The sequence below is a fragment of the Lemur catta genome, chromosome 13 (assembly GCF_020740605.2).
Source record: "Lemur catta isolate mLemCat1 chromosome 13, mLemCat1.pri, whole genome shotgun sequence".
NCBI lineage: Eukaryota > Metazoa > Chordata > Mammalia > Primates > Lemuridae > Lemur > Lemur catta.
The window spans coordinates 10234846-10262129 of record NC_059140.1 but is presented as its reverse complement, the minus strand read 5'-3'; the positions used below and the strand labels follow the sequence as shown (position 1 = coordinate 10262129).

Here is a 27284-nt window from a genome sequence, read left to right as displayed (position 1 = left end):
ATATGTAGTGTAATGATTCCTTACATGTGTTTTGGTCTGTAAACTGGTTTATAGAGTTACCTGTGCTTGTATTTTAAACTGCAGATTAGGAAAATCCATAGAAGCTTTCAAAATAAATAATACTTTTGTTTACATAAAAGTAGGAATACCTTTAGTATCTTAGTAGGCTTATTGTGGGCTTAATGAGCTCTTATCTGAGAGGCTTCATGAGTATTCACAAATAATTGCAAAATACACCAAACAAATGAGAATGATTACCATGAAATCAGGTTTCTGACTTATTTTTTTTGCAATTAGTGGGGAAGCATCACATGTCTATTCATATTATGGAGACTGGGGAAATTCTTTTTAAAGTGTAAGCCAGATTATACATTTTTAAGAATTAGTCAGTAGGGCTTCTTGAAAAAATATTGTAAAAAATAAGTAAAATTAGGTTTGAAAACATTGGACCAGGTATGTCTACAGATTTAGGGCCCAAAAAGGCCACAGTGTGGAGAGTACCAGATTTTGTTAGAAAACAATGATTCTTGTGTTTGTTTTTCTCCAAGTCATAAAGGAGAGATATTTTTGTTTGTTTCCACTTCCTACTTCACAGAAGGAGCAAGTTTTTTAACAAAAGGCTATGTGCATTAGGGCATATAGGTTGTGTTAAAATAGATGAGGTGCTACATGCATTGGAGCAGGTTAGTGAGGCATGGTGAGTCTTGGCATCAGGAAGTCTGTACAGGGGCCTTTGGAATCTCAACTCCTTTGTCTTGCGGAAAATCTGCCATTTCTGGGAAACAACTCAAAAAAGCTAAGTAGTTAAAAGTTAGAGTTCTCTTTTTCAGGCCCCACTGGGCTGACAATCTATTATAAAACGAGAGGAAGAGGAGTATAAAAACATATGGAGATCATTGAAATTTGTTTATAGATCCAGTTATTATACATTAGCATAGAGATATTTATTTTTGAGATCATCTGATTTATTAGCATTTTCAATGATACTTTTATATTTTATATCTAGTTGAAAATGGGCTTCTATTCTCCATGGAAATGAACATTGTCTCCCATATCATCAGGTCATAACCATAGCTAGAGATTTTTTTGCATATTCTCTTAAATCGTCTCAAAGATTTGAGGAAATAATCTTATTTTGTATTTTCTGAGTTGATATATAAGTCTCGGGACACCATGTAATAATATAACTTTTATCATACATTTCAAATGTGCCTTTTATCAGACACTCCCATTTACTTTAAGTGCATTTTCTCATACATCTTATGGATGGATGGATAGAAAATAAATAAACATCATATGTAGATATAAAGAGGTATCTGCTTAGTCAATGCTGTTTTCACAGTCATGAACAATGATCGCTATTTTCATCTGCTAAACTAACTTAATATAACAACACTTTACATCTTCAAGTATGTTTGCATTTCAATATGATACACATATATATTATATGTTTGTAATGAAATTTGATCTTAGTTTATTAGAAATTCAGTACCTATTTTTACATTTGTGATTAACTTCAAGTTGTCTTGTGCTGACTTCATTCAGTTTTTTTGTCTGATATACTACATCACAGAAACATATTGAAAGCTTTCTATACTTGTATGTTTGGCATCAGTTTCTAGAACCTGGAAATTATATCATTTTAATGTCTGGTACAAATAGAATATGTATACTCCACCAAAGATCTCTTACTAGTGTACTGTGCTTTAAAGTCATGGCAACTAAACTTTTCTCTTTGTGGTTATCTTGATATGATATATAGGTTTCATTCATTTTAGTTTGCTTTTAGTGATGTTGTGTCAGCATCCATTGGCTTCTAATATTAATTTGTCCTATTATAGTTCATGCTAATTTTATTCACTTGGTTAAGGTTGTCTCTGATAAATTTTTCCACTGTAGAGTTAATTATTTTTCTCTTAACTACTAATAGGTAACTTGTGTGGATTTACCAACTGATGTGCATAAACTATCACATTTAATCTGGAAGCTCCCTTTCTGTTTAGATTTTCTTTGCACATAACTTGCTTTGGAAAATGAAGGCACTCATATTTATTTTCCAGTCACGTGAACTGGAGTAAAGCCAGGCCCTGCCACTTACTGGATGTTTGAAAGACATTCCTTTTGGACCCACAAGCATTGACGTCACTACTGAGCTTGTAGAAATTCAGGTCTCACTCCATATCTCCTGAATCAAAATCCTGCATTGTTGCACATATTAAAGTCTGAGAGGTACCTTTTACCTCAGCATGACTTTTCCATCTGAAATATATACACAGCTTATCCTGCATGATGTAATGTACAACTTAAAAATGTAAATGTCTGTTTACATTTTTGGTGCCTTGAGTTTTATACTGTATCATCCAGAAAACTATAGTACCTACACTGGATTTGTTGATCTTATGTCAGTTTCATTCCTCAGAGTTACGGAATACATTACAGAATATTTTTGTGTTAAAAATTGTCTTTTTGAACAACTCCAGTCACTCATATAATTAAGAAACTGTTATCTTCCCTCTCTCATTTCACCTGAAGCCAAATTAAGAACTCTTCCCATAGCCACTTTGCAAATATGTGTTTTTCTTTCAGGGACTGTTGACATTCCGGGATGTGACCATAGAATTTTCTCCAGAAGAGTGGGCATGCCTGGGCACTGTTCAGCGGAATTTGTATAGAGATGTGATGTTAGAGAACTACAGAAACCTGGTCTCCCTCGGTGAGGATAACTTTAATACACAATTTCTATTCCACACTAAGGATTTCATATCCTTCCTTTGTAGGAAGTTTCTGGGAGTTTCTGCTTTATAGGAATTAATTTTCGATCTCTGTTTCTAAGGAAATCTTGGGGATTTGTTGTATAGGAAAAATCTTCCAGATTTTTTGTCGTGACTTTAATCTTACTCATTCTTGAGCTGATTTGTATCCTTCATTCTAGATTAGTGGTAATTTCAGAAATTTAGTGGCATAAAATATTATCTACACCTTAAAATTAAATTCCCACCATCAGTTTTTGATTCACTAGTGCTGGGTAATAGAAATAACAACCCACAGATTTTCTTTGCTTTTCTTTTAGTTTTGTTTGATTTTGCTTTTGTGACAGAGTCTTGCTCTGTCACCCTGGCTAGAGTGCAGTGGTGTCAACATAGCTTACTGCAACCTCAAACTCTTGGGATCAAGCGATCCCCCTGCTTCGCCCTCACTAGTTGCTGGGACTGTAGGTGTGTGCTACCATGCCTGGCTAATCTTTTTAGTTTTAGTAGGGATGGGGTCTTGCTCTTGCTCAGGCTGGTCTCAAACTCCTGACCTCAAGTGATTGTCTTACCTTGGCCTCACAGAGTGCTAGCATTACAGGCGTGAGCCAACACACCTGGTCAAGACCCACAAATTTTAAATATTTCCTAAATATTTTAAATTTTCCATCAGGGAATGGTACTTTTTGATTAATTTTCTAAAATCTTATATAATGTTCTCTCTTTTCTACTGAGCACAATACTGGGTTGGTAATTGAAAAATCCTAGCAAGAGTGATATCATTTTTTCTCTCATAAAACAGGTCTTGCTGTCTTTAAACCACACCTGATCACCTGTCTGGAGCAAAGGAAAGGGCTCTGGAATGTGAAGAGGCATGGAACTGTAGCAGAACACCCAGGTAGGTGGGAGTGAATGAAGCAGATGACACAGGTGAGAGGTCAAGGAGAAAGGCAGACTTTAAATTGTGGTTTGAGCAGTTCTGCTCCAATGGAAATGGTTTCTGAGAAGCCTGTGTTTCTTTCTCTTAATCTCAGATATTGGCATCTCTGGCCTTTGTTCTTAAGTTATCTAAGGACTTGACTTAGTGATCTTCAGTGATGTTCCTTCACATTTACAGTGAGAGTCAGAGTCCTTTTCAGAGTCAGAGTCCATAATAAGGGACCACAGGATGTGACTGCTCTTCCATTACTTTTCAGGAGATGGGAATATGTGTGTATTTCTGAGGAACTCTATGACAGACTATTTTTTAATTTCCCTTTTTGCATCGTATCTGAAAATGTCTTAATGTAGTGGTGGTATTGGTATTTGGTTCAGAAATCCCATAACACCGCAAGCAAGTGTGTTTTCTGCTTTATTGTTTCATATCCTATAGAAGTGTTAAATGTGATTCTATAGAAATTCATACTCAGTAACATTACCAGAACACTAAGTATCTCCATAAATAAAACCTAATGTTATTTTACTTCTAAATTCTGTTTTAGTGTATACTGTGATTAATAGTAAACTCTACACACCCAAATTCCTCAACTTTAATATAGTTCAATATATCTCCTCCCTACATTTCTTAAATATTCTGTCATTGGGCACCTTAGAATATTGCTCAGCCTATATTCAACTTCTGCATTTTACCTTTTTTTCCCCAATTTTAAATAATCTTTACCATCTTCTTTATTTCTCAATAACTATCATTTTATAATTTTCTCTTGTTTAGTGTGAAGGTTACTGGGACTGTGTCATTCATATATATGTATACACATTTATATATATGTGTATATATGTCTGTGATATGGACTTTCTTCACAAATAAAAGTTGTATAAGTATAAAATTATTGTATACAATATAGTGACTTGATATGTTTGTCCATTGTGAAATGATTGGTACATTCAAGTTAATGGACATATCTAACACTGCACAGTTACCTTTTGGTAGTCAGAACACTTAAGGTCTACTGTCATAGCAGATTTTGAAGATAAAAACCATTATTATTAGCTATAGTCACAATGGTATGCATTAGGTCCACAAAACTTATTCATCATATTATATAAATGAATGTTTGTACCTTTTGAACAATATCTCCTCATTTCCCCCACCTCAGGCCCTGGTAACCACCTTTGCACCTTCTGCTTCTATCAGTACAACCTTTTTAGATTCCCCATATAAGAGAGATCATGCAATATTTGTCTTTCTGCACCTGACTTATTTCAGCTAGTGCAATGTCCTTCCTGTCCATCTATGTTGTTGAAATGGTTGAATAATATTTTTATAACCAAATAATATGCTATTGTATATATATACCACATTTTCTTTGTCCATTCAGCATTCACAAACATTTAAGTTATTTTCATTTATTGGAATCTTTGAATAATTCTGCAATGAACTTAGAAGTGCATGTATTTATTTGAGATGCTGATTTTATTTCCTTTGATTATATACACAGAAGTGGGATTGCTAAATTGTACAGTAATTCTATTGATTTTTTTTATTATTTTTTAAAGATCCTCCACACTTGCTTTAAAAATGAATCTACCAATTTACAACTCACCAAAAGTGATTTCTTTTTCTTCACATAATTGTCAAAACTTGTTTTGTTTTTTATATTAGCCATCCTAACAAGTATGAATGAAGTAATATCTCATTATGATTTTGATTTGTAGTTCCCTGATAACTGGTGATGTTGAGCACTTTTTCATATACCTGTGGGCCACTTGTATGTCTTCATTGGGAAAATATCAGTTCAGTCTTAGGCCTATTTTTCAACCAGTTATTACAGTCATTATTATTATTGTTTTTGTCTTGATTTATGTTTCTTATATAATTTGGATATTAACTTATTATCAGACATATGCTTTACAAATGTTTTCTCCCGTCTTATAAATATTTTATTGTTTGCTGTGCAAACGCATTTTAATTTGATAGAGTCCTACTTGTTTATCTTTTTTTTTGTTTTTATACTTTTGGTGCAGTTTTCAAAAAATCCATTACTAATATCAATATCAAGAAGGTTTTTCGGCTGGGCACGGTGGCTCACGCCTGTAATCCTAGCAGTCTGGGAGGCCGAGGCAGGTGGATTGTTTGAGCTCAGGAGCTCGACACCAGCCTGAGCAAGAGCAAGACCTGTCTCTACTAAATATAGAAATAAATTATATGGACAGCTAAAAATTAGCCAGGCATGCTGGCACATGCCTTTAGTCCCAGCTACTCGGGACGCTGAGGCAGAAGGATTTCTTGAGCCCAGGAGTTTGAGGTTGCTATGAGCTTGACATCACGACACTCTAGCTCAGGCAACAGAGCAAGACTCTGTCAAAAAAAAAAAAAAAAAGAAGGTTTTTCATACATTTTTTTTTCAGATTCTCAAGGATTCATATCTTACACAAGTCTTCATTTTATTTTGTGTTAATTTGGGGGCATAGTATAAGATAAATCATCCAATTTTATTCTTTTGACTATGGATACCCAGTTTTTGTATCACCCATTATTGGAGAGACTATACTTTCTGCATTGTGTATTCCTGTTGTGTCTGTGAAAGATTAGTTGACCTTGTAAGCATGGATTGATTTCTGGGCTCTCTATTCTGTTCCACTAGTATTGTGTCATTTTTAATATATATACCATTCTGTTTTTATTGCTATAGTTTTGAAATATAGTTCAAAATCAGAAAATATGATGCTTTCAGCTTTGTTTTTCCTCAAGATTACTTCAGCTATTCAAAGTCTATTGTAGTTTGGCCAGGCATGGTGGCTCATGGCTGTAATCCTATCACTCATGGAGGCTGAGGTGAGAGATCGCTCGAGATCAGGAGTTCCAGAGCAGCCTGAGTAAGAGTCAGACCCCATCTCTACTAAAAATAGAAAAGATTAGCCGGAGACTGAAAATATTAATAGAAAAAAATTAGCCAGGCATGGTGGTGCATGCCTATAGACCCAGCTACTCAGGAGACTGAGGCAGGAGGATTGCTTGAGCCCAAGAGTTTGAGGATGCTGTGAGATGGGCTGATACCATGGCACTCTAGCCTGGGCAACAGAGCAAGACTGTTTCTAGAAAAAAAAAGAGGAAGAAAAGAAAACAAAGTCTATTGTACTTCCATAAAAGTGTTAACATGGTGTTTTTTATATTTATAGAAAATTCCATTAAAATTTTGAATAGGAGTTAATTGAATCTATAGAACACAATGGATTATATGGCACTTCAAAAGTATTTATTCTTCCAACCCATAAACATGGGATATTTTTAAATTTATTTGTGTCTTTTTCAATTTCTCTCATCAATATCTTGTATTCTTTCAGTGCACAGCTTTTTCATCCTGGTAAAATTTATTGCTAAAAGTTAGTATTTTGATATTATTGTACATGAAATTGTTTTCTTTTTCTATTTGTTGTTAATGTACGGATTAACTGATATTTGTATGTTAATTTAATATTTTGCTCACCTGCACTTCATCTGAGTGTATATTTTAGTTTAAACAGTTTTTTCATGTACTATTTATAGTTTTCTGTATATAAGATCATGTCATCCACAAACAGTGACAATTTTACTTCTTTCTTTATTTGGATAGCTTTTTTTTTTTTTTCTTTCCTAATAGTTCTGCCTAGGATTTCCAATACTGTTTTAAAATAGAAGGATTGAAAATGGGTATAATATAATCTTACATTGTTATCTGTGCATTTGAAGGAGCACACACCTCTTCTAGTGCTTATAAGCCAGTTTCAGCAGGTAAAGATCTTCATTTTTGGGGTACCAGGCTTAATGGATTCTCCTCTGGGTTTGTAGATCAGGGGGGTTGTAACTGGGTTACATGTCTGCCACTGAGTATGCAGTTAGGTCTGCCTTGAGTGTGGGCCTGTTACCAGGGGCTTGGGTAGTTGTGAATTCTGTCTTATTCATAAACAGGCTGGATTGCCTTCATGACTTTGATCTGTAGGGCAGGGTCTTGCAGTTGGGTCTGCCTAGGGTGGACCTGACATCAGGTGTATGGATGAGCGTGGCTCCCACTGAGAAGTTTTATCCTTTTCACTGCATAGGTCCTTGGGTGAGCAGAACTGGGCAATAACTGTGTCTAAGAGGGCTGGAACTGGGTCACAGAACTGCATCAGAGACCCCAGTGAGTACTAAGTTGTGCAGGCTTGTCTCCATGACCACAAGTGGGCGTCTCTCCCCAGTTCTCTTGATAGGCAAGAGTACCACCAGATCATGGCTGGGAGAAGTTGGAGATGCCTACATGGTCACTTCAGAATGCTCAGTGGGACCAAGTTGACTGGGCTATTTCCTGGTCTGTAGCCAAGAACAGGGGTCCTCAAGTTTGCCACCTGAATTAGGGCCTGTCTTTTTAAAATTGCCTTCCTTGTTCTATGGATTTGGCAGCTTTGGAATCCTCCTCCCTGGATCCCAAAGCTCTCATAAGAGCACTTTTCTTTAGATATGGTCTTGCTATATCAGCCAGGCTAGTTTTAAACTGCTAGACTGGAGTGATCTTCTTACCTCAGCCTTTTAGTAGCTAAGAGTACCAGCATGAGCCACCGTGCTGGGCTGTCATAAAGGTAATTTTTCGATGTATGGCTGCAAAATGTTTGTAGCTGCGGGGATATAAAAGAGCAGGGGACTTCATATTCCATCATCTTGTTAATTTCACATTCTCTATGTATTTTCACTTTCTGTTTTGTTCTACATTAAAGTTTTTGTAATTTTAGATGCAAATATTTAGAACAATATACTAGAATTTCACATCATGCAAGATGTAAATTAGATAATCACTAGGCATCCCATATTTACTAAAACATTCACTTGAAAGTTTAAGTCTACTGTTGGCAAAAGGAAATCATTAGAATTGTCATCTACTTTTCTTAATTTTTCAGTTGCTAGTGGCTCCCTCTGGTATTTTTCCTAAGTGTATAAGTGAGCTCTCTGCTAGATAATAATCTTTAGTCTTGGGGATCAATAATCCTTTCCTACCTGGAGAGTTGTTATTTATTATTGACAAACTTTATGCCCTAAATCTAGTAGTTACAAAAGGGATGGTTGGAGAATATAGGTGAGTCAAAAGAAAATTTGAACTACCATGTTTGCCACGTTTCAGTCTTACATCTTTGTGAAGACTTTCCTAAGTGTAACCTATGCTATTCTCTTTTCTAAACTTCTATTGTAATTATAGTTCAACCTCAGACAGGTGAACATTTACATGTTCTGCAATTATCTCATCTATAGTGTGTCTTCTAAATGGATAAAACAAATAAGAATCAGATCTTATATTTAAAAATATTTCCAACTTTGATTAAAGACTCAATAATTGTTGGTATATAAAGTCAAGGAAGTAGACTTTTATAAAAAATTGTAAAACATAAAGATAACAGGGTTCAATAATCAAGTATGGATGTACGCAGAAAAGATCATTTTATCTTTTCTGAAAAATGGTTAAAGATAAAATTCTTTTTTATCCTTTCCATTTATTCTTGACAAATAATGCCACAGTTAGTTTTCTTTCACATTTTCATGAGTGCTTCATTTTTAAAAGGAATTGGTAATCAGCCTCCCAAAATAATGACATAAATAACAATTTATAGTCATAGTGCAAATCCCATAAGCTTTCTCTGAACTACACTCCTCAGATTTAAGAAAACAAAACTTATGATAATTTACAAAGAAAAACAATGGGAAGACAATCGTTTGGGTAAATTGATTCCTCTATTGTAGGACAACATACTGTGGAAATAAAAATAGCATGGACTCTGGGTTCCAATTCTGATTTGCCACTTACTAACTGTGACGGGTCCTCAAAAAATTCTCTACACTTGTTTTATTCCTTATCTATAAAATGGGGAAAATATACATTTTGTAGGGTTTTTAGAAAGATTAAAGGAAAAAATTCACATAAAGCACCTAGCACATGGAAGTTACTTAAAATTAGTTCCTTGTTCTTCCCTCATTGGGCACTGTTCTTTCTCTTCTTCTTTTCTAAATCAAATTCAAAAAAAGTATGTCTCTCATTTTCCCCCCAGTAGCTTTCATTCTATCTCCCTGTGTTTTTCTCATCACTCTCTAATTCTACCTTGTTCTTTTCCTCCCTATCTTTTAAACTCTCTTCCAAACTGTTTACAGCACCCATAAGGAATGATTTTTAACTAACCTTACTGATTTCATTTAATCTATTCAGTAAAACCTCTCACCCAAAGAACAAACGAACCTGCAGAAGAAATAAGGCAAACTGGAAGAAGTATACTCCATAAGGGGGTTAAGTTCCAGATCATGGCAATACTCCTTATTTACTCTTCCCATGTACAATCCATAACTGCTCCCCATGGGCCTCTATATCAACCTCAAGATAATTATACTCCAGCCTCAAAATAAAATGAAATCCTCTATCTTTGTACCCTAAACATCCCAGTTGTATCTAAGTTGGGTGAATGTATCATGTTGTGTCTTGAATCACTTTATATATATTTAATCATCTCACAGTAACCCAAGGTGGAAAAGTCAGTTTGGATTCTCATAAATGAATATGGAAGTGCTGAGGAAAGCAAAAAGAACTATATTCTCATTAATGAACATGTTGTCTCAGGTTTTCTTGATATGTTTTATCAAGAGAAGCTAGTAGGCAAGAGAATGAAATATAGAGAACTACAGGAAAAATTTTTGACTTCACATATTTTCTCCATTGGGCTTAAGCTGTGACTTTGCTGGGAGTGGAGATGGATGCCATCAGAGCTCAAAAATGAGCATAACTTTCTTAACAATGTGCCTCTCTTGATTTTTAGATTTCTGATGTGTCCACTACCAACAAATTTTTTACCCTCCAGTGTTCCTTTGATAGTATACAGCTGTATTCCTCAAATAGCAAGTCTGGTATCCAAGTTCAGAGATATAATTGAGGAATTAACATGAAAACCATGTTTCCTCAATAAATCAGAAACTGCTAATTAAGCCTCTGGAGCCTATGAAAAGACACCAAAGTGATACTACTCAGTCACCAATCTAAAGAGAGAACTTTGACTCAAAGTATAAATGAAACTAATTAGGTAAATATATTTATAAATATTTATACAGTTATATACTTACACATAAGCACTTACACAGACTTAGAAAAAAAATGTAAGAACATTAAATCAAAAGGACTCACTGAAGAATAAACAGAATTTTCTGTGATCTTCTTGAAGAAATTAATAACTAATTCTTTAGGGAGGATCCCTCAAAATCCAGCCATTAGAAACCATATTCTGTAATTGTGTACGAGCAACATGTAGCCTCTTCCCCTACCCCAATTCCCTAGTTGCCAAAAGAGGAATCTTAAAGTAGATGGGAACTTAAAGGTCTTTGTGTAGTAGCAATTTATGGTCCTCAAGTAGAAATTCAATCTAAAGCCCCAATTGACAAAATAGGTGCATTCCATGTTATGATTTTACAACAAAATTACAGTTCCAATTTTCTCACCAGAATTAGTACTACCCCTTCAGAGGACTCTATTTTAAAACACAAACTAAGAACTGGGCATATATATACTGAAACTGGTATGCAAATAGTATTAGATTACAGATTCAAGATGGCCTCTTCTAAAAGATACTGAAAAAAACCTTTCACTAACTACGATTTGAATGCGGCTTTTGTTGGCAAAAGAAACTTACATCTGAAGATTACTGGTAATCTCCATGACCCCCCCTTAATTATGTTTTCTTATGAATTGAGTTTAAAGATCTTGCCATCGGAGAGGATTTCAGTTTTGATACCTTTTAAAAGAAAACACCATTTTTCAGGAATTATGCTCATTCAGTCAGCAGGGATTTTTAGAGACTATTCCAACCAGGAGGAAAGAGTGAATCATTTTTTCTAACCAAAGGAACTTGGTTAGCAACTCTCAGCTGCACATTTTCTTTTTCCCCAGGGGCATATCTAGTGTGCCTTAAAGAACATAGGACAATCAATAACCAGAGTGGTTACAATTACAAGCCACAGTTGTGCGTGATTATTGACCAGCTGCCTTCCTAGGATCACTGGACTCAGACAGTGGAGGGGTCAAAGGAGCTAATATGTTGTACTGGCAGAACGGCAAGCACCTTCCTTTTCCAGTCACCACAGTTTGCTCAGTAGATGTTCATTGTAGGACCAGCAGGGTCAATATAGGTAATAGAGTAATAATAAAGAGAACTGTCTCAAGCTAGGACACTGAAAGCTACCCATGCTACACACTCCACATTTAACACTCATTCTGCCAATAACAGATGCCATGGAAATAATTCTTACAGCTGGGAAGATGGGAATCCTTTAAAAAAATTTAAATATGATTACTAATGATAAGTGATGTTTTTTCTATATAAACCAAGCCTAGATATTTTGTTATATGATATTTCCTACATGAAGAACAAAAGAAAACAAAATATGTTGGGGAGTTTCTTCTCCGTACTGAAAATGGGAACTTACAAAAAAAGGGAGTCTGTTCATGTGCTGAATTTAGCCATTCCTGTGCCAAAGGAGTCTGGAGAGTAACGTTGGATCCCCAAGAAGTGCTGTGCCAGAGACCACTTATTGGAACACACATTTCCTGTTGATAGTTCTAGGAGAGATCTTATCCTTACACTTCTATTTGGTCACCATATTAGGTAAGAAAAAAGTAAGCTGGGGCTGGGAGAAGAAAAGAAAAAAGAAAAGAAAGAGGTAGAAAGAGACTGATCATAGGAGAGAACAAGAAATAAAAAAGAAGGCAGGTGACTTGTATGCCCAACTTTGGCTCTATGGTCCTATGAGTCAAAATGCATACTAAGTGTTATGGTATCACAGGAAAAGAGAAAAAAGCGGTAAGCTGAGAGAGTTCAGGCCATGGTGTTAATTTCTTTCCTGTACAAAGACAGTATTTTAAGGAAAATGGTCTGCCTCTTGTAACATAATGTCATAGTCCAGATGAGATAGTTCCCTTGGAGGGAAGTTGGTGAGAAGTTCAACATGTTCATTCGGATATCCTTTACATTGGACATGCTTCACCAAAGCTAGCAGTTTAGCTTGCTCTGGATGAATGGTGTCTTCCCTTTTTTGACCTGGATACCACAACATCAGCTGTGCTTTTGTTGCATTTACATCTACCCTTCCACTCTATTCCATCTGATTTTTCAGGTGACATCTCTAGTATATCTGAATTCACAACTGATAATGCTTGGTGGTTTGTGGCTGTTCCAGGCTCACTTCTGGCAGGGGGCTGAGTTAATGGCTTTCTGTTCTCTTTTCTGTGCCCCCAATCTTTATGGGGAGACTTTCTGGACTTGGAAAGGTTTTCTACATTATCTTCTTCATTGGAGCCACAAACAGATATGAATTCCTCACTGCCAGAAAAAAGTTCAGATTCAGATTCTTCATCAGAGTGACTACCATGTTTTGTCTGTATTGAATCAAAATCTGTCTCTTGCAAGGAGCCTCTGATGGAAGCTTCTAGCTGGCTGTCTTCACTTGCATCTATAAAACTCTGTGAATGGGCACATTTTTGGGGAGACTGCTAGAAAGTCCATCCAGTTGCCCATGTTCACGTAGAAATCCTGTCACTTGGTCCAAGAAAGAGGATATATCTAATTTGTGGCACTGTGTTAGCTTCTGATTTGTCCATGGTTCCAATATGGAAATGGGAAATCCCCTAGTTTATACAACTGTATGTATTACATCTCTGGGCTTCTTCACTGTCATGATAAACCTAACCTGGCTGATTTTCAATGGTTGTTTTGTCTTGTCTGAGTAGTCATGCAAATAGTCTTAAATTTACCACGTATCAATATTTGTTGATGAATCTGTATTATCTTGGTATGACAGAAGCACTTTTGCGATTTCAATGCCATTTTTGAAAAGCTTGACAACTATTTTAGTTATTCTTTTTAAAAAAATTAATTGGTAAAACATAAAGTTTACAATCTTAAGTTTATTTACATGTACATTTCAGGAGTAGTAAGTATATTTACATTGCTATGCACAAGATCTCTAGAAATTTACATCTTGCAGAACTAAAACTCAATACCTATTAAGTAACAACTGCCCATTTTACCCTCTCTCCAGCCCTTGATAAACTTCTTTCTACTTTCTATTTCTATGAGTTTGACTACTTAAGATACATCGTATTAAGTATAATCATACACTATCTAACATTGTTACTGGCTTATTTCAGTTAACATAATAGCTTTAAGGTTTGCTTTTATCATAGAGTGTGCCAAGATTTTCCTTTTTCTTTTTTTTTTTTTTTTCTGTGATTATTTAAGACAGACAGGCTTTCATTCTGATGCCTGGGGTAGAGTGCAGTGTGTCATCATAGCTCACTGCAGCTTCAAACACCTGAGCTCAAGTGGTTTTTCCTCCCTCAGCCTCATGAGTATCTGGAACAGTAGGTGCACATGATTATGTTTAGCTAATTTTTCTATTTTTTTTGTAAAGACGGGGTCTCACTGTGTTGCTCAGGCTGGCCTTGAACTCCTGGCCTCAAACAATTTTCCTGCCTTGGCCTCTCAAAGGGCTACGATTACAGGCATGAGCTACTGAACCTGGCCTAAGATTTTCTTTTTGGATGCTAAATAATATTGCATTGTCTATATACCATATTTTTTTAATGTGTTCCTCAATTGAAGGCCATCTGGGTTGCTTATGCCTCTTGGCTTTTGTGAATAATGCTGAAATGAACATGGGTGCACACATACCACTTCCAGATTCTGCACTGCATACTGTGGATAGATACCCAGAGATGGGATTTCTGTATCATATGCTAATTTTAATTTTTAATTATTAAGGAACCTTATACATTTTTCAAAGTGTCTGCTTTATTTTTCAACACCAATATTTCAAAAGGGTTCCAATTTCTATACATCTTTGACAAGGTTTTTATATCACCCATTCTGAGTGTGAGATGATATTTCAATCTGATTTTGCTTTGCATTATTCTAAAAATTATTAATTTTGAGTATCCTTTCAAATGTTTGTTGGCCATTTGTGTATCTTTTTTGGAAAACTATCAGTTAATTCTTTGTCCATTTTTTGATCAAGTTATTAACTTTTTATTGTTGAATTTTCACAGTTGTCTATACTAATATATTCTGAATATTAACTCCTGTAATGTGAATGTTTTAGAAATATTTTTACCCATTTAGTATGTGGCATGTTCTCTCCACTAAATCTTTCCTTTGATGTATAGAAATTCTGAAATTTGCTGAAGTCCCATTGTTCTCTTATTTTCTTTGTTGCTTTTGCATTTGATGTGATATCCAAGAAAACAGTGCCAATACTAATGTCATAATCTTTTTTCCTATATATTCTTCTAAGGGTTTTATTAGTTATATTTCTTCTATGTGTTTAATCTATTTAAATTTTTTTATATCAAAAGGGATTGATCCAACTTTATTTTTTATGTAGGTAATCCAGTTTTCAACACCATTTGTTGAAGAGATTCCCCTTTCCCTATTGTGTGGTCATGGCCAGCTTGTGGAAAATCATTTGATCATATACACAAGGATGTATTTCTGGGCTCTCTTTTCTTTTCCTTGATCTAGTTACCTGTCTTAGTGCCAGCACCATATTGCTTTTATTTTTGTAGCTTTTTTTTTTTTTTTTTTTTTTTTTTGAGACAGAGTCTCACTTTGTTGCCCGGGCTAGAGTGAGTGCCGTGGCGTCAGCCTAGCTCACAGCAACCTCAAACTCCTGGGCTCAAGCGATCCTACTGCCTCAGCCTCCCGAGTAGCTGGGACTACAGGCATGAGCCACCATGCCCAGCTAATTTTTTTTTTGTATATATATTTTTAGTTGGCCAGATAATTTCTTTCTATTTTTAGTAGAGACGGGGTCTCACTCTTGCTCAGGCTGGTCTCGAACTCCTGACCTCGAGCGATCCACCCGCCTCGGCCTCCCAGAGCTAGGATTACAGGCGTGAGCCACCGCGCCCGGCCTATTTTTGTAGCTTTTTAATATGTTTTGAAATCAGGATGTGTATTGTCTCCGTGTTCTTCTTTTGAAACAGCATTTGGCTAGTCATAGTTGCTAAACAAATTTTAGGATTTTTGCAAAAAATGTACCAATGGGATTTTGATAGATATAATATTGAATTTGTCCATCACTGTGGATAATATTGACATCTTAATAATATCAAATCATCTGATTCCTGAACTAGAATATGTTCAAGAGTGTGTTTAATTTCCACATCTTTTTGGATTTGTCAGTTTTTTTTCCTGCTTTTTATTTCTGGTTTTATTTCATTTGGGTCAGAAAAGATACATTGTATGATTTCAGTCATCTCAAATTTGATCAGACTTATTATGTGTCCTAATGGAAGGCACCAGGTGTAATTGAAAATATTGTACATTTTGCTGCTTTTCCACTGGAGAAATCTGTACATGTCTGTTGGGTCTAATTTGTGTATTATATTCAGGTTTACTATTATTGATCTTCTATCTGAATTTTCTGTTTGTTATTGAAAGTGGAGTCTTAAAGTAAACAGTGACCATGTTCTGTATATTTCTTGCTTCCTTTCTGCCAATATTTGTTTCATATATTTGGAATCCCTGATGTTGTATATACATGTAATGTACGTTTTATACAATATTAATTATATAACATATATAGTGTATATGTGTTTATATGTTTATATATATATAGCATACATATTATATGTATTATATGTATATTATGTATATTACTGTTACAGATTCCTGGTAAGTGGAGCTATGCTGTCATTTTTTAACATCAATTTTTGTTTCTCACGACAGTTTTGACCTAAAGTGTATTTTGTCGAATATACTTATGGCCACTGCTCCCACTTGTGGTTACTATTTGCATGGTTTTTTTGTTGTTGTTGTTTCATCCTTTATTTTCATCCTACTTGACTGCTTAGAGCTAACATAAGTCTCTTGTGGACATAATATTGTAGAAACTCAATTATTCTTAATCCATGCAGCCATATTATCTTCTTTAGATTTAAGAGTTTCATCCATTTATATTTAAAGTAGTTACTGAAACAAATGAAGTTCCTCTTCATGTATTTTAGACATCTTTCATTTCTTCTTATAGCCTTCATTTTTGTTCTGCTGATTTTGCAGTTACATGCTTTGGTTCCTCTTTTCTCTCCCATTTTCTTTACCATAACTTTTTTTTTTTTTGAGACAGAGTCTTGCTCTGTCACTCCAGGTAGGATGCATAGAATGCAGTGGTATCATCATAGCTCACTGCACCCTCAAACTCCTGTTATTAAGTGATTCTCCCACCTCAGACTCCCTAGTAGCTGCAACTCCAAACTTGCAACACAACACGCGGCTAATTTTTCTATTTTTGGTAAAGATGGGGTCTTACTCTTGCTCAGGCTGGTCTCAACTCCTGAGCTCAAGCAGTCTTCTCACCTCAGCCTCCTAGAGTGCTAGGATTACAGGCGTGAGGTGCCACACCTGGCCATGACTTGTGTAGATAATTTCTTTCTGAACACCTTGAGAAATAAAGAGTACAGGCCGGCTGAGGAGGCTTACGCTTATAATTCTAGCACTCTGGGAGGCTGAGGCGAGAAGACTGCTTGAGGTCAGGTGTTCAAGACCAGCCTGAGCAAGAGCGAGACCCCGTCTCTACTAAAAATAGAAAGGAATTATATGGACAGCTAAAAATGTATATAGAAAAATTATCCGGGTACGGTGCACATGCCTGTAGTCCCAGCTACTCAGGAGGCTGAGGCACGAGGATTGCTTAAGTCCAGGAGTTTGAGGTTGCTGTGAGCTATGATGATTCCAGGGTGCTCTAGCCAGGGCAACAGAGTGAGACTCTGTCTCAAAAAAAGAAAAAAAGAAAAGAAAAGAAAAAGAAATAAAGAGTACAGGTACATCTTAAAGTTATAACAGTATAGTTTAGTCTCATAACAAGTTAATTTTAATTTTATTGAAAAACCATACCTCTTTATATCCCTCACTTTGTTATTAGTGTGACAAATTATATCATTTTATATTGATCATGTATTAATAGAGAACTTTTAGAAGGTCTAAAATAATATGCTTGAATTTATGTTTTATAAAAACGTAATTAGGTAATCACTATGCACACCACATTTACTAAACTGATTGGTTTCTGTGTTTCAGTTTACTGCATGTAAATAGCATTTCCATCCACTGAAATCAACCTCTATCTGCATGATAATATAATTTATTCCTAATTTTTCACTTTATGCATCAGTTTCACAACACAGTTTATAATGTTGTTTCTGTATTTAGAAATGTAAGACTTTTCTTTGTTTCTGAAAGCTGGATTGCTGTAGCCTTTCACTTTTGTGTAAGAAGAGTACCAACATAATAATAAGAAAGAAGTTTCTCTAGTATTATTGAAATGCCTAATGATTAAAATTTTCTTATCAATGCTTTTTATGAATGACAATAATGTCTTTTGTGAAATATTATTGCTCTAAAGTAGGCCACCTCACATCAGTCAACTAAGTTTTTAGGTTTAACTATATATTATAATTTTGTATCACAGTATTTGACTCTGTATACTTTAAGACATGATGGGCAAAAGTCAAAGATAAACCAGCTATGTATCTATTCCCAATGTAATTTTCTTTGTGTTTGCTTGCCCGTATAAATATTACTCCTATTTTCTTTATGAATAATATATTTTTTCTTGGTTGGTGGTCAATGGTTATTTTATCCTGCCTAGGGCAATAGTCATAAAATTATCTTAATTTCAAAATATATTTATTGATGAATATATATAATCTTTGTGTGAAATATTTCTGTGATTTGAAGATAATTTTTGAATAGCTTCAAAAATCTATTTTTGGTATTATTTATTTTTCATGTAAAAACACATAACATTTAGAATCTTAAATATTTTATTAGCGTTTAGTCATGTTAAGTATATTGACATTGTTATGCAACATATATCTCTAGAATGTTCTTATCTTGCAAAGCTAAAACTCACTATACATAAAACAGCTACCTCTTCTGCATTTTCTGGTCCTTTACCAACATTATTGTATTTTTCTTTTGTTTCTAAAGCTGTAACTACTTTAGATATTTTATATAACTGGATTCATGAAGTTTCTGTTTTGGAAGGTGGATTGGCTTATTTCATTTAGCATGTCAAGATTTATCTTATAGTAGATGTTACAAGATTTCCTGCTTTATTTATTTATGTTTTTTTTTGAAAGAGATAAGTGCAGTTGCTTTATTGGATCGCTCCCGGGTGAGGGTAATGGGTCCCAAGAGAGGGGCCTGGGTGAGATTCTTGGGTCCTGGGAGAGATTTCCTGCTTTTTAAAAGCTGAGTAATACTCCATTATTTTTATATCCCAAATTATACTTATTTGTTGATTTTGTGAGGCATGTTTGGGTTGTTTTCACCTATTGGCTTTTGTGAATAATGCTGTAATAAATATGGATGTGCAAATAAGTCTTCATTTGACCATACATGCAAAAGTTTTGTGTCTGTCCTGGATTTTGTTTCATTGGTTTACATTGTCTGCCTTTATGCCAGTAGCAAACTGCTTTGATTACTATACCTTTGTAACATGTCTTGAAATCAGAAAGTGTGATGCCTCCAACATTGTTTCTGTTTTTGAAGGTTGTTGGCTCTTCACGGTACTTTTCCTTCCTTATAATTTTTGAATTCCTTCTTCTTTGTTTGCATAATGTGACCTTGATAATTTTAAAGGGATTGATTTGAATTTGTAGATGAGTTTGTGCAGTATGGACATCTTCACAATAGTCAGACTTCCAACCCTTGATTAAGACCATACTCAAAATTGTCCCAATAAAGTTTCATTTATTTGTAGACGTTCTGGTTTTCTTTTTGTTATTGATTTCTAGTTTCATTCCATTTTGGTTATAAATAATAGTTTGTAAGATTTTAATTTTTAAAAATTTGTAAAGAATTGTTTTGTGGCTATCAGTTGTTCTATCCAAGGGAATTTTTTATGAGCTATTGAGAGGATTGTATATTCTGTTGTTGTGTGGAGTGTTTTCTGTATGTCTATTAGGTGTAATTGTTGGGTAGTGCTGTCAGTTATTCCCTTACATTATTATTTATTATTGAAAGTGAGGTCATTGGCATATCCTAGCATTATTATATTGCTGTGCATTTCTTCCTTCAATTCTCTCAATGTTTGCTTTATATATTTGGCAAGCCTGAATTTACACACACACACAAAGTGCATATATATATTTCATATTTTATATATATTACATAGATAATATAAAAGTAAATCATAAGTTCTCAGTGAATCAACACTTATTTAATAAACTTCTGTGTCTTTTGTGACAGTTTTGACTTAAAGCATAGTTTATAAAATAGGACAAATTTTCCCTCAAAATACATTGTGCTTAATTGTGATCTCCCCTGCTTTCATTTGATTAATATTTGCATGCAATATCTTTTGTTTGTCCTGCCACTTTTAGTCCACTTTTGCTGTTTGATGTAAGGTGAGTGTCTTGGAAATAGTATATAGTTGGATCTTGTTTTTTTTTTTTTTTATTTTTCTGAATCCCTATCTCTGTTCAGTTTACATCTTTCGATTGAGAAGTTTAGTCCATGAATGTTTACATAATTTTTTAAAAGGAAAGTACTTACTATTGGCATTTTATTAAATGTTTTCTTTGATTCTTGCAGCTATTTTGCTCACTCTTCCTGCCTTTCTTTGTATCTCACTGATTTTTGTAGTTCTATTCTTTGACTCTTTTCATATCCTTTTAGTGTATCTGTATGATAGGTATTTTCATGATGGTTACCATGGCAATTATACGAAACTTATAGTTAAAACAACATTTTAAAGTGATACTAACTTAATTTTAGTTGCATTTAAAAATTTGTCCTCATTACACCTGTCCTCAATTTTGTTATTGATATCACCAATTATATCTTGTTATATTCTATATCTATTAACAGAATTTTAGTATTATTTTTCTCTTTTTGCTTTCAAATTTTATACCATGATTAAAAGTGTTTTCTGCACCCTTATTTTAATACTACAGAATCTTACCTAGGTGTGCTTGTATGTCTTTCCAAGAGATTTATTTATTTTCTTATGATATTGTGTTGTTTTCTAGCATTTTTAAATTTTTTAATGAAAGTGAGTCCTTTTGACATTTCTTGTGGGAAAAGTCTAGTGGCAATAAAGTTTATCAGCACCTAGTTATCTTGAGAAGTCTCTATTTTTCTTCTCTTGGAAGGGCAGTTTTGCTGAATGTAGTGTTTCTTCTTTGAAGTTTTCCTTTCAGCATTTTAACTATATCACCCAACTCTTTCTGTCATGCAAGGTTTCTATTGAAAAACTCACCAATAATCTGATAGGAGCATGCTTACAGACGACACATCACTTTTATTTTGCTGCTTTGAAGATTCTCTTCTTTCATGTGATTTTCATAGCTTTATAATCTGTCTTGTTAGAGCTCACGTTGCGCTTACCCTAGCTGAAGTATGCTAAAATTTTAATTTTTTATGGCTTTTTAATATTTGAGAATATCTCAGTCATTTCTTACTGTATTCTTCAGCTCCACAATGTATGTTTTCTATGGTTTTATTTTTTGTGATATTGTCATTTTCCTGATTTTATTTAGCTGTTGGTATTGTTCCCACTGGGCTCATTCAGCCTCATTCAGATGGTTATTTTCAATATTTTCAGGTAACTTCAACCTCTGCATTGCTTTTTGGCTGACTACTGGTCATTTATTTTGTTTCTTTAATTGGGCTATATTTCCCTGAAATTTTGTGTATGTTGTAACCTTTAGTTGAGATTTGAGTATTTAAAAAAGCCACCTTTCACAAACTTTATAAAGTGCCTTTGTCCTGGGGGTCTCTGACACCAATTGACTTTCCTAGAGATTTAAGGAACCTCAAATCCATTTTGAGGATTTTCTTTTTTTCTTTTCTTTCTTTTCTTTTTTTTTTTTTTTTTTTTTTTTTGAGACACAGCCTCACTCTGTTTCCTAGGCTACAGTGCCATAGTGTCAGCCTAGCTCATAGCAACCTCAAACTCCTGGGCTCAAGCAATCCTTCTTTGTCAGCCTCCCGAGTATCTGGGACTACAGGCATCCACCACCATGCCCAGCTAATTTTTTTGTGTATATATTTTTAGTTGTCCATGTAATTTGTTTCTGTTTTTAGTAGAGACAGGGTCTTCCTTTTGCGCAAACTGGTCTTAAACTCCTGAGCTCAAACGATCCACCTGTCTTGGCCTCCCAGAGTGCTAGGATTACAGGTGTGAGCCACTGTGCCTGGCCCATTCTGAGGATTTTCTTTTGAGGAATGTGTGTAATTGTGTGTTTACTTTCTAATTAATGTAATTTCACCACATTTCATCTTAAGAACCTGTCATCATTTGCTACACCTCTTCTCTGTTTGTGGTACTGAAGGCTCTCTGTTGCTGTAATGACTTTTTACCTTTGGTTTCAGTATGCCTAGTCTGTCTTTGAAACTATAGCACTATTCCTTTCAGCACTCTGTGTTATGAGACACAGAAAATGGCGTCTTTGGAAGGACCCCCCAAACCCAGAATGATGGACCACAGGTATTACAATTTTTTTCTCTATTGAAGGAGAAGCTGGCAGTTGGGATTTTACTTCTATATACAACATGCTGTATTAAGGAGGAAAGGCCATGGTAGACAAATATAACAAACATTTCTTCCCTATCCATATGGCTCTTGGTGTTGTGTTCTCCTGGTGTGTTGGAAGCTCTTACCTGGTTTTTAGAATTCCCACAAAAGCAATTTGGTCAGTATGGTTTTGTTACCTTTTTTTGTATCTAAAACAGAATTATAGGATCTATATTGTATTATGCCATTTTGCTAATGTCCTTGGTATAATTTTAAATATTAAATTTATAATATATATTGATCAAATTGTAAAAAAAGAAATAAGTGGGATAATTTTTTATTTTTGAAATTTCTTTCAGATATGCCCTCTCATTCCATCCAGGACCATTTGCCAGAACAAGGGAAAAATGTTTCATTTGAAAATGTGGTACTAAGAAGGTATGAAAAGTGTGGCCTTGAGAATGTAAACTTAATGAAATACTGGGAAATTGTGAGTGAGTGTAAGGACCAGAAAGGATGTAATGATGGACTTCACCAACATTCAACAACTACCCATGCTAAAATCTTCCAGCGTAATAAGTGTTTGAAAGTCTGTAAAAAATTCTCAAATATAAATAGACATAAGATAAGACATATTGTAGAGAAATGTGTTAAATGTAAAAAATATGGGGAAGCATTTTACCAATGCTCACAGATTACTGAACATAAGAAAATTCATAATGGAGAGAAACCTTACAATTTTAAAGAATGTGACAAAATCTTTAAATCTTGCTCAAGCAGTTCTAATCATAAGATAATTTTTACTGGTCAGAAATGGTATAAATGTGAAAATTATGGCAAAGCTTTTAACCATAGTTTAAATATTTCTGCACATAACAGAATTCATACTAAAGAAAAACTCTACAAATGTGAAGAATGTGGCAAAGATTTTGCCCGGTACTCATACCTTTATAAACATAAGAGAATTCATACTGAAGAGAAACCCTACAAATGTGAAGACTGTGGCAAAACCTATGCCTGGTACTCAAACCTTAATATACATAAACGAATTCATACTGGAGAGAAACCTTACAAATGTGAAGAATGTGGTAAAGCCTTTGCCCAGTACAGAAGCCTTTATATACATAAGAGAATTCATACTAAAGAAAAACCCTACAAATGTGAAGAATGTGGCAAAGCCTTTACCCGGTGCTCATACCTTACTGAACATAAGAGAATTCATACTGGAGAGAAACCCTACAAATGTGAAGGATGTGGCAAAGCGTTTGCCCAGTACTCGAACCTTTATATACATAAGAGAATTCATACTGGAGAAAAACCCTACAAATGTGAAGAATGTGGCAAGGCTTTTACCTATTGCTCGTACTTTACTGCACATAAGAGAATTCATACTGGAGAAAAACCCTACAAATGTGAAGAATGTGGCAAAGCCTTTACCCAGTGCTCACACCTCACAACACATAAGAGAATGCATACTGAAGAGAAACCCTATAACTGTGAAGAATGTGGCAAAGCCTTTACCCGGTGCTCACACCTCACTGAACATAAGAGAATGCATAGTGAAGAGAAACCCTACAACTGTGAAGAATGTGGTAAAGCCTTTACCCGGTACTCATACCTTAGCAAACATAAGAGAATTCATACTGGAGAGAAACCCTACAAATGTGAAGACTGTGGCAAAACCTATGCCTGGTACTCAAACCTTAATATACATAGACGAATTCATACTGGAGAGAAATCTTACAAATGTAAAGAATGTGGCAAAGCCTTTGCCCAGTACAGAAGCCTTTGTATACATAAGAGAATTCATACTAAAGAAAAACCCTACAAATGTGAAGAATGTGGCAAAGCCTTTGCCCAGTGCTCATACCTTACTGAACATAAGAGAATTCATACTGGAGAGAAACCCTACAAATGTGAAGGATGTGGCAAAGCGTTTGCTCTGTACTCGAACCTTCATATACATAAGAGAATTCATACTGGAGAAAAGCCCTACAAATGTGAAGAATGTGGCAAAGCCTTTACCCAGTGCTCCTACCTTACTACACATAAGAGAATTCATACTGGAGAAAAACCCTACAAATGTGGAGAATGTGGTAAAGCCTTTACCCAGTGCTCACACCTCACTGGACATAAGAGAATGCATAGTGAAGAGAAACCCTACAACTGTGAAGAATGTGGCAAAGCCTTTACCCGGTGCTCATACCTTAGCAAACATAAGAGAATTCATACTGGAGAGAAACCCTACAAATGTGAAGACTGTGGCAAAACCTATGCCTGGTACTCAAACCTTAATATGCATAAACGAATTCATACTGGAGAAAAACCCTACAAATGTGAAGAATGTGGCAAAGCCTTTATCCAGTATTCAGGCCTTACTAATCATAAGAGAATTCATACTGGAGAAAAACCCTACAAATGTGAAGAGTGTGGGAAAGCCTTTGCCCAGTGCTCACACCTTAATATACATAAACGAATTCATACTGGAGAAAAACCCTACAAATGTGAAGAATGTGGCAAAGCCTTTGCCCAATGCTCATACCTTAGTTCCCATAAGAGAGTTCATATAAGAGAAAACCTACAAATGTGAAGAATGTAGTAAAGTCTCTAAATATTGCCCTGGGTTTTCTTATCATAAGATAATTCATACAGTAGGGAAGCCCTGCAAATGTGCAGAATTTGGGAAATCCTTTAAGTTATGCTCATGTTTCTTAACATAATATAACACATAATGAAGAGAAACCTTATGAAAGTGAACAATGTGGCAAAACCATTAACTAGTGCTTAAATATTTGTAAATATAAGAAAATTCATACCAGAGAGAAAACATACATATGTTAAGAATGCATCAAAGCCTTTACGTGGTCCACTTCCCTTACTGTACATTAGAGAAGTCATACCTGAGAAAAGTCCTACCAAGGTATGAAAAGTGTGAAAGCTTGCTCACATATTACCTGCCATCAGAGAGTCATTCTGGTTAACGGTGATATAGGTGTGACAACTGTCAAAATACCTTTCAGAAAATAAAAGTCTTAGAGTGTACCAGAGTGTTTATACAGAGAAAAAAACATCGCAACTATGAAGAGTGGTACAACACCTTTACTTCTATTGCAGATCCTGTGCATGGGAAAATTTATACTGAAATGAAACTGTATATCAAGTGCTCAAACTTTAAGTTCAGAGAATTTGGATTTGGGAGGAATTCTACAAATGTAATGAATGCAAAAAACATTTGTTCATTAAACACAGCTTGTAAAACAACTTGTACTTTATAGATGCCATAATGTGAAAAAAACTAATAAAAAATGAGGTCTAAGGATATGAGGATTCACAGTATAAAGCACTAAGGCACTAATATTATCAGACATCATCCTAAAGCAGTGTGTAGATTATGTAGAATAATTTAACATTAAAATTGTTAATAGTTTAAGTATAAGTATGTTTAAAAGGAGCATAAAATTGATTTTTATCTCACAGAATGTGGACAGGTTATTAACTCTCCAAGGTTCAGTTTCTTTATCTGTAAAATGGATCAACTATGGTTCTCTTCCCATAGGTATTGAGGTGTTCAATACAGTAAATACTAGCTCTTGTTGTGCTCCATGTTGTGTTTTGTTCTATGGACTATTAAGTAGACATGATGGCTTATGGTAGGGAAAGGAGAAAGATTAGGTTCAAGCCAAAGATATTTCCAAGGTGAAGTGTAAGAGGTAAAGATCAGAGATGGTGCTGAGGTACAAGAAGGAATGTCAAAGGCCTTCCATTTTAACTCTGGCCTCATGTGTATCTATAAATATGAAAGATGAACTAACCAGGTGATCTTATTCATTGTTCCTTCCTGCTATGACATTGTCAAAATAGAGGGGAGAATGGAAATGTCATCCAAAGCCAAACACAAATGTCCACATTGGATCCAATTTTACACACAAAGGCCCAGAAGTATGGAAGTATAAGAGAGATAAATTCTTAGTGGTAGGATTATGAGTTAATATAGTTTCTTCATTGATTTTTTTCCCTTTTCTAATTTTCTTTTTTTTTTTTTTTTTAAGACAGAGTCTTACTCTGTTGCCCAGGCTAGAGTGCCGTGGCATCAGCCTAGCTCACAGCATCCTCAAACTCCTGGGCTCAAGTGGTCTTACTGCCTCAGCCTCCTGAGCAGCTGGAACTACAGGCATGTGCCACCATGCCTGGCTAATTTTTTTTCTAGCCTCCCAGAGTGCTAGGATTACAGGTGTTAGCCACCACAGCCGGATTTCTTTCCTAATTTTCTGTAATAAGTTTGTCAATCAGAACAAACCTCTTTACAAAATATATCAATTTCTTCATATTTTTGTCCACAAATTTAGGGTTATAAAGAACAACAAAAAGGAAAAAGGAAGGAAGGAAAGAGAAAAGACACCCCAAATTGATACACGTTCTCAGAATAAGAAACCAGAAATCATCTGGATACTGTTTCTGATGCACAAGGCCTAAGGAAGAAGTACTGCAATTATTTGTCAGTGCAATTCCATTTGTGATAGGTCTTTAGAGAATTAGTTGTTAAAAAGGCTCAAAGATACAGGAAGATTCACAGAGAACTGGTTGTAATGTTTAGCAATTGGAACAAATGAAAAAAGTTAATTAGGGATTAAGCATTATAAATCATCCATATTGATTTATTCTTCATGATTATTTCAAATTGAAATATATCTACAGTTACAGAACAAGTTGCATAGTATGATCGAACATGTATTTAAACAATATATGTGTGAGTATCTGTGTACAGGTCTCTAAAAATAGTTCTTCAGAAATAAAGAAAACATTTATGTTTGCATTATATATATGTTAGCTTTTCTCCTTTAACAATTAGCAGGTATGTTCAAATTTTTAAAAGGGAGGTCCATGGTCTTGATCTTTAAACTACAATGCTTTGTGTGGGGACAAAAATGACTTTATTTTAGATGCTAATCCACCATGCAACTTCTGACCAGCCCTGAGTCCAGGAATGCCTCAGAAATGTCTAGTTGACATATTTCTCTTTATGTACAAACACCTATTCAATGTAG

General features: G+C 34.9%; 1 protein-coding gene and 1 pseudogene across 1 annotated transcript in view; one reads left to right on the top strand and one right to left on the bottom strand.

Moving 5' to 3' along the window:
- LOC123649051 (zinc finger protein 98-like) overlaps positions 1-24829 on the top strand; it is a 31289-nt gene extending 6460 nt beyond the window's left edge. The window contains exons 2-6 of the mRNA XM_045566982.1: positions 2587-2713; positions 3550-3645; positions 22599-22876; positions 23201-23783; positions 24204-24829. Of these exons, the coding sequence (XP_045422938.1) occupies positions 2587-2713; positions 3550-3645; positions 22599-22876; positions 23201-23783; positions 24204-24829 (1710 nt within the window). The remainder of the gene's footprint in view (positions 1-2586; positions 2714-3549; positions 3646-22598; positions 22877-23200; positions 23784-24203) is intronic.
- On the bottom strand, positions 12553-15264 carry LOC123649364 (annotated as a pseudogene).
- Positions 24830-27284: the final 2455 nt, after the last annotated feature.